This window comes from Dreissena polymorpha, chromosome 14 (genome assembly GCF_020536995.1).
Source record: "Dreissena polymorpha isolate Duluth1 chromosome 14, UMN_Dpol_1.0, whole genome shotgun sequence".
In the NCBI taxonomy this organism is placed as follows: Eukaryota; Metazoa; Mollusca; class Bivalvia; order Myida; family Dreissenidae; genus Dreissena; species Dreissena polymorpha.
Window position 1 is genome coordinate 12,827,890 of NC_068368.1, and position 15,461 is coordinate 12,843,350.

Sequence of the window (15,461 nt, forward strand, 5' to 3'; positions counted from 1 at the left end):
TCGATATCAATTTTTACCATGATCAAGCAATGACCCACTATATCATCATACATCATTAGAAAGATAAATGCATAATCTTTTGAAAAAATGGATGTCATTAAATTCTATACATTGTAACTCAAAATATTCACCTTAGAATAAATAGGCAAACCGGTTTTGACAGCTGTGCAGGCGACCATTTTGGGCTCAAATAGTATGACCTACTTTCAAAGCCGGGAACCATCAACAGAAAAAGTAGAGCACAAAAATGGCTTTTTTCTTATTGCTTACAAATATACCTTCAAATTGATACCAAAACATTCCATTGAACAATGTGTGCTAAGTATCAAACTGACTGCATGTAACCCTAAAAACAGGAGTTTCGGTTTGGGGTTATGTGACCAATATCCGATTTCTTTCAAATTTATTTGCTTTGATCTTTTCGATATCTTATTGTTATTATTATCTTGACAAATCACAAACACTTGTTAAACAATTATTTGTTTTACACGTTATAGTTGGCATCTGCATTCTCGCAGTATTCTCGCGGTATTTCAATAACGACACCCTACTGTTTACTTGTCAGAATTCGTGACGCATTTTCCATTCGCTCTCAAAAAGCAGTTTTACGTGTGATCATGAGCAATATTCTGGTAAGTTGTGGTTGTTTTCCAATCAGAAACACATTTATTCACAAAATTGCACGATATTCCGATTTAACTTTTTAGTCTTTTAGTTTATTTTAAACGTATTTACACCTCGTCTACTCGCACTTTGCCGATATCTCGAAAGGTTACATTTCACGATATAAAGTTGAGGCCAAAAACCCACAAAATCTAATACCGTAATAATAATAATATAATATTATATTATAATAATAATAATTGTATACATTTATAATAAAAAATCCTGTTAATAAGCATTGATTTGACACATTACATTATTTTGATTACGTTAACTCAGTGTATGATAAAATCAACTGCTTTAGCATGCTTAAGTTGAATTAAGACATTTAATGAAACAAACTGTTTCCTGGGTAGGACCAGTACTTAGTGTCTTAAGGGTGATCTAAAGAACGCTCGCACTTAAGGGATCAATATTGAGACCTCCCAGCGACTAAGCAGACACCATATCAACTATACCGCAGCCCGCGGCTAGAAAACACACACAATTATAAGATGCTAGATCTAAAAGCTAGGAACATGTTACTCGTTTGAAGAATTTTTTTGGATGCATTACTTTATTATTGAACCAATAACAATATTTTGAACACAATAATGTCCATATATTTATAAAAAATACAAAGTTATAAAAAAAGCTTTTGCCCGTAAATAAGGTAGCACCTATTATCATATTAGTCGCCAGATAAACCCACCCTCATAAGCATTATCGGAACCGATTGGACGGCGACAATTACAGTTTGGCAACCATAAAGTAACCTGAGAACATCACGTCAACTTACACCACCGACATCAGCATCACAATCATCACAACCGTCACCAAACAACCTCCACAACAACCACTACCATCCCCACCACCATCCTCACCACAATCATCACCACCACCATCACAAGGACCATCACCACCAATACCACAACCAACATCACCAATATCGCCACAAACATCATCAATACCACCACCATCACCTCCAACACAATCACCACCACCATCTCCACAACACCACCATCACCACCAACACCACCACCACGACTTATATCACCTTCCCCACCACCATCACCACCACCCAGACATCACCAACATAATTACCGCACATTTTTTAAACACCACCATCAACATCGCCACCACCATCACAAGCAGCACCATCACCACCAACAACACAATCACAACCGTCACCACCATCATCACCACCACAACCGTTACAATCACCACCACCATCATCACCACTTCCATCCCCATAACCACCACCATCGCCTTCAACACCATCACCACCTCACCATCACAACAATGTACATCACCACCATCATCACCACCACACCCACCATCACAAAAAACCATCGCCACCTCCATCCCCACCAACACCACCATCAGAACCACCACCATTTATTTCATCACCGCCATCACAATCACCGCAAACACCACCATCACCACCATTTCCATCACCACATCGACACCAATCATCACCACCACAACCGCTATCACCACCACCGCTACCTTCAAAACGATCACGATCATCGCCACCACCATCGCCACAACCATCACAATAACGAGCACCACTACCATTACCCGTAACACTACAATGGCCATCATCAACATCACTATAACTAACACTACCACTATCAGCAACACAATAATAACCATCGTCGCCAAATCACCACCATCACCCTCACCACCATCAATATCAACAAAACCACCACCATCACCTCCACCATCATAATCACCGACACCGTCACTAACCCACTACCATCACCACCAATATCACCAGCACCATTACCATCAAAACGACCACAATCGTAACCAATCACATAACCACCATCTACGTCACCAATACCATCACCACCATTAAAACCGCCGCCATTAACTCCATCATCACTACAACAACCACCAAAACAACCACCTCTACCATTCAAACGACCACAATCATCACCACCATCACCATCACCACCACCATCATCGCCACCATCACTACCATGATCACCATCATCGTTATCACTATAACTAACACCACCACCACCTACATCATCATCACCACCTCCACAGCCACCATCACGACCACTATCACCACCACCATTACCATCAAAACGACCACAATCGTAACCAACCCCATAACCACCATCTACGTCACCAAAACCATCACCACCACTAAAACCGCCGCCATCACCACCACCATCACTACAACAACCACCATAACAATCACCATCATCACCACCAAAACAACCACCACTACCATTAAACGACCACAATCATCACCACCATCACCATCACCACCACCATCACCACAACAATCATCGCCACCATCACTACCATGATGACCATCATCATTATCACTATAACTAACACCACCATCATCAGCATCACAACCGTCACCAAATCATCAACATCACAATCATCACCACCGTCGTCAATAAACCGCCATCACGACCACCACTATCACCACTTATATCACCATCACCACCATCATCGCCACTACAATCACCACCATCATCACCACCATCATCATATTCACCATCATCCCCATCACCACCATTACAAGGACCATCTCCACCAATACCACCAACACCATCACCAATACCACCATCACCATAACCATCATCACAGCCATCAACAAACTCACTATCACCACCACCATCATCACCACTATCACCATCACCGTCATCACCACCAATATCACCACCACCATCAACACTATTATCTCCATCAACCACAATCACCAACAACACAATCACCACCATCACTGTCATAACCATCCCCGCCACCATCCCAACCAACACCGCCATAACAACAATTTCCATCAACATCATCGTCAACACCACCATCACAATAACAACCAACACAACCATAACAACCATCATTTATATCACCATCATCGTCGACATCCCCCACACCAACACCATTACCACCATCACAACCACCATCACCACAAAAACTTCCATCACAATCACCACCATCACTACTTATATATCCATCAACACCACCATCACTTCCACGACAATCACCATCACCACCACCACCAGAGCCAATCCAACCATCAGCAACAACATGACAAATTACCTCCATCATCACCACAATTACCATTTCTACCACCACCATCACAATCACCACCATCACCACCTATATCTCCATCAACACAACCATCACCACCACCAATTCCACCACAATCAACAACACCACTACCACCAGAGCCAACAGCATCACATCCATCACAATCACTACCACAACCACCGTCATCACAAACACCATCATAACCATCACCATTATGACACCACAACTATCGCCTTCACCATCACCACCATCATCACCAACATCACCACCACCATCAACTCCATCACCAACACCATAATCAACACCACCCTATTTCCACCACCGTAAGCACTATCACAACTAACGTCACAACCATCACCATCACCGTCACAACTATTCCCATAACCATCTCCACCACCATCACAAACACCATCAACACCATTATCGCCACCAACATAACATTCACCACCATCATCACCGCCATCATCACCAACAACATCATCGCAACCATCACCACCACCACCACAATAACCACAATCATCAGCACTATCACCATTTCCACAACCACCATCACCATCATCATCATGCAAATCATCATTATTTTCATTGTTAATCTAACAAAATGTATTTTTTTTATAAATAGTAATTATACATGGACAAAGTAGGCTTGTGTGTTTGTATTTTACGCTTTTTTGTTTACACATACATATACAAAATATTATTCAGTCGCTCCAATTTCATAAATATGCAACGACGTTCAACCTCCACGGAACGTCTAAATTGAGGAATCTTTATGGCATCCGTAAACGTTGCGCCATAATTCTTCAGCAGTGGAACCGGATCGTGTTAGTGTCCCATCTGACACGGCCTGGAAACTGACCTAAAAATTAATTAAACGCTATTTAATTGAAAATCAACAATAAGCTCTTTTTTTCTCCGTCTCCAGATCTTACCCCCGCCGAATACACATATTAAAAGCAGATCAATGTATTTACACCGCATATAAATGCCAAAAAAGCATAAATCAAGTGGAATGGACGGTATTGTCTGTCTGCATACCAACAGCAGTAATGCTTACCAAAGGAAGTCAACAACAATCGCACATCACAATTATCTCTTTAAGAAAAACTGTCTTACGTCATCGTTGACCTTTAAAAATGATACAACTTATCTTTTCATTCACAGCAATGACAGAGATGACGATCCACAATTCAGACGGGTATATGTGACCTTCAGCGGTTGGCCATGGTGAATCGGAGCCCATGTAGAGTTCCTGCACTTATCCCAATGCACGGACAGCTGTTGAACAAAAATATGTTAGAGATACCACCCACGACGTATATTGGATACAGACAAAGAATTTGTTCCCGATATTTTTTTCCATATCTATTGATTAAAGTTTTAAAAAATTCCAAAGGACAATGTGCAATATTTTTTCCAAATTAGTTGCAACGAGAAAACCTTCCATTTACGATAAATGACAGTGTTGAAATTTCAAAACGATCCTGTAAAGTACACATACGCATTTAGGCGCACGTGTGAATCGTTAAATACCTTTATTTATCATGGGGAATATAAAACACATACAAATTTGTTTAAGGTTATGCTCATTTTCATTAATATCTACTTGTTTTTTTAATACACCAAGCGTTAAATTAGTCACCTAAAACTATTTTGTTTCAACAGGTTTTTCATTTTGATTATGTATTATTTCTAATTAACTAAAACACAGTCTAAACACGTATCTTTCTCACAAGCACCGTCTCAATTGCAAAGCACACAACGATACAGCATGCGTAATACAACTTCATATTTACCTAATCAGGTGAACTACACATCCACCTGATTCAATATCCCGACAACCAATGGTCTAAACAATCAAGTTTCACTTCTTACCATATCACCTGATCACATCTCAGAAAGGTGCAACACGCCATTAGAACAACTCAACAGATGAAGTGGTGGTACATATTTAACCCTTTATCCCTAAGGCACGTATTTTGACCCATGTGTTGTCCCATAGAAAGTTAAATTAAAGTTAAGACCTTTTTACTAAATTCAAATTTAAAGGCTTTATCTCAAACCCCTAGATACTGATGAGCAGCAAACAACATAAAACCTGAACAGACTGCGAGTTCCGTAGATAGTCGATGTATCACGATTGATTCCGGTATATACAGCCAAAGTCAGTTTGTAGAGGGGGATAATTGTATGGAAAGCGGTTCGACGCATAATCCCAAGAAACTAGGTTTCTCATTTCTCAGAAAGAGAACCTAGGTTCTCATGAGAGCTATGGTTCCCAAATGAAATATTGGGTTGTCATGAAAACCTAGGTTATCAGAGAGAACAACGCGAAAAGCTGTCGAGAACCTAGGTGAAAACCTTGGATATCAAACGAGAACTTAAGTTCTCAGAATGAGAACCTAGGTTGTCATGAAAACCTAGTTTCTCATGAAAACCTAAGTTCTATGTGTCTATGAGTAAACCAAGGTTTTAAAATGAGAAACTAGGTTCTCATGAAAACCTAGGTTCTCATGAAAAACCTGGTTTATTGGGATTTCATAAACCTAGTTTCTCATGAGAAACCTGGTTTCTTGGGATTTCATAAACCTAGTTTCTCATGAAAACCTAGGTTCTCATGAGAACCTAGGTTCTCATGAGAAACCTAGTTTCTTGGGATAATGCGTCGAACCGCTTGCCATAATTAACCCCCAGTTGTCCCCCGTTGCTTGGTACACGCTGGCGGCACATGTGTAGAATGGTAAGTAAACGACGTGAAACAGTGAATATTACCCACCAGGAACGTTTTATGAACAATGTTCAGACAATGCTTAGTAATATTCAACGAAACTTGGAGCAAACTTCTTGAGGAATGAAATCAGTAAAGTAATCGGTCGATACTGGTCTGAACACGTTAATGAAAAATTAAACTGTTTATGGAATACATCTTTAATTGTAAATATTATTTTGAGACTAAAAATTGAAAAAAAAATCAGATCAATCGTTACAGAATTCATTGTTACAGCATTAAATGAGTTTCAGATATTCAGTTCCCTTGTTCGGGCTTCAAACGACTGTACGGTACAGTTTTCTATTTAAAGTATGTCTGTGATATAGTAAGCAATCATTATGGTATATATAAAAGTTTAATCTCTATTGATAAAGTGTAATAATGTCTTATTCAATCGTAAGATATCGACCCACACTGCAAGAAAAACTTATGCACTAAAGACTTTGCAAACATATTTCAATAACTTGAGATATCTGCAAAAAATAAAGTCCTTAACGTCGTGTTTTCATTCTGTCCAGCCCGGTTGTAATCATATGTGAACCAAATTGATCCTGCGCCCTGAATAATATGTGCCCCGTACTCCAAACAAGCAAGTTTACGCCGTCCGACGCGTAATTCTGGAAACCTAGGTTCTCATGAGAACCCATGGTTCCCAAATGAAAACTACGGATATGGCAAGCAGTTGGACGCATAATCACAAGAAACTAGGTTTTTCATGAGAACCATTCTGAGAACCTAGGTTTTCATGAGAACCTAGGTTTTTAAATGAGAACATAGGTTCTCATGAGAAACCTAGTTTTTCATGAGAACCTAGGTTCTCATGAAAACCTAGGTTCTCATTTGAAAACTTGGGTTCTTGAAGCCATGTGCAATCTTCAAGCGAGAACCTAGGATCTCATTCTGAGAACCTAGGTTCTATGAGAAACCTAGTTTATTGGGATTATGCGTCGAACCGCTTGCCATATAATTGTCTCAAGAAACACAATAGAGTTACATGGATGATTGCACCTGTAAGATGTATAATGCAAAACATATGTTCCAAGTTTTAAGTATATACTTAAATTAATTTTAAGATTATAATGTTTTTTAAAGTAAAAAATTAATTGCAGAAAAACGTGAAAGACATATCAAGGGACACTAACATAATACGACCACTTCTTACAAACAGGTGTATGAAAAAAAAGACAAACGACATAACTCTTGAACGCGGTAAAAGAATACAATTACATTGTATAGTCAAGTTATACTTTTTAAAATGTCTTACACTTGAGGTATTTATCCACGTGGTACAATAATTTTACCGCTGTTATTTTTAAATTGAAATTTTATAGTTTTTCAGAGGAATGCAAAATATGTATGGTCTTTGCGGTTATCGCGATTTGTTCACAGGCGAAATAATATAGAAATCTGTAATTTTCATACTCGATATGTACCGTGTTCTTCTTACGAAAGCCTATTTGTACCAATGGAAGTTAAAATAAAACATTTCTAAGTCATATAAACGCGAACAAAATGCGTTTCTGCGAAAAATAAACACGTAAAAACGCAAACAAATGCTTTATAATGATTACAAACGTGTAATAACGCTGAAAGACGTAAATTCCCAAACTGAAAGGCTTACAAACGCTAAAATAAGCGTAATCACGCTTAGAAAGGCGTACTTACAATAAAAAGGCGCACTAACGCTAAAAAGACGTGATAACGCCAAACTAAAAGGCGTAAAAACGCTATTAAAGGTGTAATAACGCCAATCTCAAAGACGTACAAACGCATAAAAGTCGTATTAACGCCTTTTGTACATGTACTATATAAAGCGATCACTCCTATGAAGACATTTATTCAAACCAAACGCTATGGATACAGTTGAGTTTATTGGATTCTAAAAGGTGACTTCAGTCGGTCTGGAAAACGTCTCTGAAAGCCAGAATAGGAAACCGAAAATTGCACAGAGCCCTGTTAATGCGATCCCCTATGAAGGTGTATATTTAATACGGGATTCCCCATAGTACGACGATTTTGTTATTGTGTCAATCCATTCCGGAAGGCGACAGTACGCTGGCCTTAACACGACATAATGATGATAACGCGACGGTACGATAATGGACACGCGATATCACAACAAAACGATAATGATAACGCGGCAGTACGATAATGAAAACGAAATGCACGATATATTGACATTAATATGGTGGTGAAAATGCGACAGTACTATGGTGATGACACGAAGTTCTATCGTATTATCGTTATCGTTCTGTCGTACTTTCGCGATTTCGTTATCGTAGTTGATTTATCATCGTTATTGCGCGTTTGCATCGTAGTACTATCGAGTATCGCGTTTAAGATCAACCAGTTCATAGGCATTATCCATATCGGAATTTCGTACAATTACCTGTTTGCAGTTTGTAAGGCAACCTGTCTCCAATGTTCAATTTCATGGCTAGATTTTGCATTTGCAAACCGAAATGAGATATAAAATGCATTTGTATGTGGTGAATAAGCAATTAACAACTGAAAAACAACAACAATTAATCGTTTGTCATCAATTTAATTATTTAGAAACGTACGGGTTAAACTTTTAAAATCAAGATACAGTTGTATACGCAAAATATCTCCTTTCAGAGATATGTCTTGTTTCACATAAACAGAGATGATCCATTTTCAGATATAAAATACAATTTGAACTTGTGTCGCTCGTAATTCGATACGTATTGCTGCTAGAGCGATGAAACTATCACACCTGCGCGTCTGGATAATTTCGTTCATTTCTGCTATAAGCGTGATTACGCCTATTTTAGCGTTTGTACGCCTTCAAGCTGGAGCTATTTTGCATTTTTAGCGTTATTGCGCGTTTATTAGCGTTACAAAGCTTTGTTTTTGTTATTACATGTTTATTTGCGTATAAACGCATTTTTTTCGCGTTTTTACCTCTTTGAACTAATTAATTTTTATATTAAGTGGTACTCATAGGCTTTCGTATCTTCTCTACCGCAGCAATAATGTTCTGATTACATAAACCCACGTGCTTCGTACAGGGAACAGTTTCAAAAATCATTCGACTAATATGCGTTACAACCGACGAACAGGATACAAAATAATATGCGTATGATTCATGAAAAATGAGATTCCATAGCCATTATTAAAGGAAAGGTACCACAATTGTTTAGCTTGTGTCTGTTTCTTGATTTATATTACAATATACAATTATCGAAAGAAGCGATACAAAATCATGGAGAGTAAGTAAGTTCGTTTTTCCTTGTTCCTTTTTCCTTATTCGAAGAAGGAATTAGGAACTATTCCGTATTCCTTATTCAAGCTTAATAAATTTGATATAGGGTTTGAAAGAAATAAATGCATACAATTCTTCAGTAAATACAAAAAAAATAACTCGAATACATTTGCTTATGTAATACGTTACATGTTCATGTTTCTTCCTCGCGCTTGTATAGGATTTCTTGTTTGACCCGAATCGATATTATCTAATTCGTATACTAACTTCATATCCACAAAACCTAAAGCATATAACATTATGTTATATGTATGTGATATAAAAGTGCAATTTTGTACATTTCAGCATGTTTGCTTTTATTTATAATTCAGTTCATTTTTCGCGGCAGAATAAGAAAAAGGAGCCAGTTCCTTTTTTCTTATTTAAGCCGAATAAGGAAATGGCTTTTTCTTCCTAAAACATGAATGAAATTGATCCAAAGTTAACCACACATACATCATTATATATAGGTTGTATATTTAAAATACTAATTGCAATACATTTCTACATAGGTTTAAGTAATGATAATCCAGTTTCTTATTCAGTTTAAATAAGGAATACGGAACTTATTCCTTATATCTTATTCAAATCGAATAAGGAACTGGCATGTTCTTTCTATAAATTATAAATCAAAATGAGCCATAGAGACTAATAAATCAACGAAAAATTATTGTAAAAGTAGGACGGGTATAAAAATATTAATTGCAAGACATTTCTACTTTGTTGTATTTAATTACAACATAGTTCCTTATTCTGTTTTAATCCAAAATAAGGAACTGGTTCCTTATTCCTTATTCAAATTGAATAAAGACCTGACATTTTCTTACTTAAAAAATAAATTAATATGAATAAAGAGACGCATAAATCAAGGAAAATCACTGTAAATGTAGGTTGGGACTAAAAAATATGTATTTACAGTGCATTTCTTCTTAGTTCTCTTTTGTAATGATAACCCAGTGAGTTTTACGGGGCTGAATAAGGAAAACGTAACCAGTTGCACTATCTTAAAATACGACTTAAAACCACTGACAACAGTGTCATTTTGTCGGTTCCCACGACTTTTTATCGTGCGCCAATGTCGAAGGTCGCCGGATGTAACGTAGACATCCTAGAGCGAGAGGACGCGCTTTTGGGGAAAAAATCTATTTAAATTAAACCAACCAATTACAGCTATGTAAGTTTTATTTTTTTTATTAAAAAAACAACAACAACAACGTAAAACAGAGGCATTTCGATGAAACTTTCCAGTCTAGTAGAGACACGTTGAGTAGAGATGTACTGAAATTAATGTTTTTGATACCCAACCTAGATTTACAAGGATTTTCGTTGATTTATTGGTCTCTTTGGATACTTGTAATAGTTTTGTTAGTATGAAAATGCTAGTTCCTTATTCGATTTGAATAAGAAATAAGGAACCAGATCCTTATTGCTTATTCACAATGAATAATGAACTGTGTTATTATTTAATAAAACTAGGTAGAAATAAATTGCAATAAATATTTTTAACTACGAACCTACTGACTTTCATTGACATTTAGTATTCTTTGGTTCATTTTAATTTTTGTTAAGTAAGGCAATACCATTTCCTTATTATAGTCTTCATAATACTTGTTTTAGCGTTTATCATCAAAAATAATATAAAAAGAAATGTGACAGAATATGTCCATATAACATAATCAAGCTTAAATAACAAACACAACATCTAATATATAACATATCCAAAAGTGATCGTCCGAAATACAGGCTTCAGAATAAAGAACTAACTCTACACCCAATTCCTTATTCAGAGTCCATAATTTCGGATACATAAATTCGGATCATTTTCGCATAACGCAGCTTTATATTCGTTATTATTGGCTATGTTTAATGTAAGATTTGTTTTTTATATCTCTGGAACATTTCTTGAAGTATTATCTGACCCTGAACTTTGGTGAAGACTATATGATAGCTGAAAACTAAACATGTTTTAGATATCCCATTCCGTTGTCATACGAAAACAGTTAGGAAGGGATATGATTAATATAAAGTGTGTTTTCGTCTTATAATTTAAAGTGCGAATACGCGTTTTCTTGCTCTTGCAGACCAACAGTACATTCGGTGACTTTCAACTTCAGCACACGATTCTTGACCGTGGGATCTAAAAAACGGCAATGGTCTTGAGTGTAAACAGTCCTTCGCAGTTTATAGCGTTACAGCTATGTATTCGCACCGAATGCCAATATGTCGGACAGCGTTGTCATCAGTACGACGTCACAATAAAGCGAAACTGAACCGGAAGCAGCGGCCTGTGTGCCTTTATTAGACTGGAAAGTTTCATCGAAATGCCTCTGTATTTCGTTGTTGTTGTTTTGTGTTGTTTTTTGTTTTCAATTACAAACCAAAACTTACATAGCTGGGAGTGGGATGTTTAATTTCAATAGATTTTCTATCTCCGAAAGCGCGTTTTCTCGCTTAAGGATGCGTTCATAACATTCGGCGACCTTCAGGATTGGCGCACGATTAAAGGTCGTGGTAACCGACAACATGGCGCTGTAATCATTGCAAAAGAGAACTAAGAAAAAATGCAATGCAATAAATATATTTATTTTTAATTCTCAACCAACATGTACAATGTACAGTGATTTTCCTTAATTTATGCGTCACTTTATTCATGTTAATTTAGTTGGTAAGTAAGAAAATGCCAGTTCCTTATTCGATTTGAACCAGTTGCTTATTCCTTATTCAAACCGAATAAAGAACTATGTTATCATTTAATACAACAAAGTAGAAATGTACTGCAATAAATATTTGTTATACCCGTCCTACATTTACAATAATTTTCGTGGATTTATTCGTCAAGCTGGTTCATTTTGATTTATAATTTACAGAAAGAACCTTCCAGTTCCTGATTCAATTTGAATAAGTAATAAGTTACCAATTCCTTATTCCTTATTCAAACTGAATAAGGAACTGGATAATCATTACTTAAACTTAAGTAGAAATGTATTGCAATTAGTATTTTAAATATACAACCTATATATAATGATGTTCATTTTTATGTGGATAACTTTGGATCAATTGCGTTGATGTTTGAGTATGAAAATGCAAGTTCCTTATTCGGCTTGAATAAGGAATAAGGAACTGGTTCCTTGTTCCTTATTTAGCCGTTAAAAAGGAACTGGATTATAAATAAAAGCAAACATATTGAAATGTACAGGACTGCACTTTTATATCACATACATGTAAAATAAGTTTAAATGTAAAATGCTTTATGTTTTGTTGATGTGAAGTTAGTATTCGTATTAGGAAATATCGGTTCGGTTTTAACAAGGAATCCTATGCAAGCGCGAAGAAGAAACATGAATATGTAACGTAATACATACAGTAAATGTATTCGAGTTATTTTGTTGTAATTTACTTGTATTGTATACATTTTTTCTTTAAAACCCTATATCAAATTTGTTAAGCTTGAATAAGGAATACGGAACAGTTCCTAATTCCGTATTCAAAAAAGAAAAAAGGAACTAGGGAAAAGGAACCAACTTACTCACCCTTAAAAAATCAACTTATCTAAAGTGCCACCTGTTTCATGGACATGACAATCGGCGTGGGACAAGTACACACACTTGAATCTAGCGGTACACGTGACTGGATCAGTCTACAGAATTACCCACATTTTTGGTACTACGTAATCCACGCGGAAATTCACTTAGTAATCGCTTTGGTTACCTTCCCTTACGATAAACATTCGCGCAATAAGCGAGATGCTTCCAGTTTTTAGCTCGTTATTTATTTGATAACAATCACTGCAATTGTCTACACAATTAGAATTTGAATACATGGTGTGCATTCAAAGAGATATTCTTGCGTAGCGATCTAACTTTAAATGACAATGGGTTGCCTTTATAAACATAATACTAGTACATTACATTAGCAAAGTAAATTAAATAAAAATACAGAGTGTGTAGGCATGAAAAAAATTCAAGTTTATTAGAAAAGCAGACTTTCGTTCAATACATTCATTAACGTGTAGGATAGAGTTCATTTGAGTCAGGTACGTAAAAAGGAAAACTAATAATTAAAAGACATTAAATCCGCAATAAACGCTAGTCAGTTTATTATCTATACAGTTCAAATACTGCGACTCAAGAGAATATTTCATAGTTAAAAGGAACACATTAAGGTACTATTTCAGCTATAATATTTCATTTGATTTATGATAACAGCATTAAAGATCCAAAACATCACATCTTCAATTTTAATCTTTAAGATTTCATTATTCTTCATATAATAATGATAATAATAATAATAATAATAATAATAATAATAATAGAAGTAGTAGCAGCAGCAGCAGCAGCAGCAGCAGTAGTAGTAGTAGTAGTAGAAGTAGTAGTAGTAGTAGAAGTAGAAGTAGTAGTAGTAGTAGTAGTAGTAGTAGTAGTAGTAGTAGTCGAAGTAGAAGTAGTAGTAGTAGTAGTAGTAGTAGTAGTAGTGGTAGTAGTAGCAGCAGCAGCAGCAGTAGTAGTAGTAGTAGTAGTAGTAGTAGTAGTAGTAGTAGTAGTAGTAGTAGTAGTAGAAGTAGAAGTAGTAGTAGTAGTAGTAGTAGTAGTAGTAGTAGTAGTCGAAGTAGAAGTAGTAGTAGTAGTAGTAGTAGTAGTAGTAGTAGTAGTAGAAGTAGTAGTAGTAGCAGCAGTAGCAGCAGCAGCAGCAACAGCCGCAGCAGTAGTAGTAGTAGTAGTAGTAGTAGTAGTAGTAGTAGTAGTAGTCGAAATAGAAGTAGTAGTAGTAGTAGTAGTAGTAGTAGTAGTAGTAGTAGTAGTAGTAGTAGTAGTAGTAGTAGCAGTAGCAGCAGCAGCAGCAGCAGCAGCCGCAGCAGTAGTAGTAGTAGTAGTAGTAGTAGTAGTAGTAGTAGCAGGGCCGTAGCCAGACCCAAATTTAAGCCGAGGCAGTATCTTAGGTCCTTCTAGTGGGGTCCGGGGGCATGCCCCCCCCCCCCCCCCGTAATTTTTTTTTACTTAGAACGTCTCTGGTGCGTTTTAAAGGCCATTTAAACTACATTTTATACCTAAATTATCGGAATCGTGGACGCTACATATTACCGTTCGGTATCAATTAAGTTAATTGTCAATTCTATATTCTGGTACTATAAACGGTGTTTGAAGTGACAATGATATAAAAACTTTACTACAGATAAAATATTCATATACTTCATTCGCAGTCAGATAGAAGAAAGAAAAAATTGAGACGCAGCTCTCTCATACAAGCCATAGTATTTATATGGATAATAGAATGTTCTTTACATATTTATTATTGAAATACTAAAATAAAATAGATCTACCTTATAATATGAAGAAACAGATCTATCAAACATTTTAGCGAATAATGTTTCATGAACATGTTTTATTATTCTTCAACTTTTAAATATCAATCTTATTGAACGCTAATTCAACTCTCCTGTCTCCAGTCGAATCCCACATTTGAAGATTTTCGATCAACTGGAATGTGTTTATGCACAAACATTACAGCGATGCCATTAAGCCATTCCTCTTTCATAGTAGAACGTGTCCACGTTTTAAGCCTTCGCAATGCGCTAAAACTCCGCTCACATGTACAAGAACCAATACAAAATATTATTTCTTCAGTCAACATCAAATCAGCTTCCGCAAACATGCTGTTGTAGTTCAAACAAGTTCACCGTGAAAAAAATCGTGGACGATTTGTTTTTCCATTTAAAGCTTGAAAGCACAA

General features: G+C 36.5%; 1 protein-coding gene across 1 annotated transcript in view; it reads right to left on the bottom strand.

Annotated features, from left to right (window-relative positions):
• Nucleotides 1-2,699: 2,699 nt before the first annotated feature.
• Nucleotides 2,700-15,461, bottom strand: part of LOC127858054 (uncharacterized) — a 13,377-nt gene continuing 615 nt past the window's right edge. Inside the window, exon 2 of the mRNA XM_052394934.1 lies at nt 2,700-4,977. Coding sequence (XP_052250894.1) covers nt 3,021-3,509 — 489 coding nt within the window. The 5' untranslated portion in view covers nt 3,510-4,977 and the 3' untranslated portion in view covers nt 2,700-3,020. The remainder of the gene's footprint in view (nt 4,978-15,461) is intronic.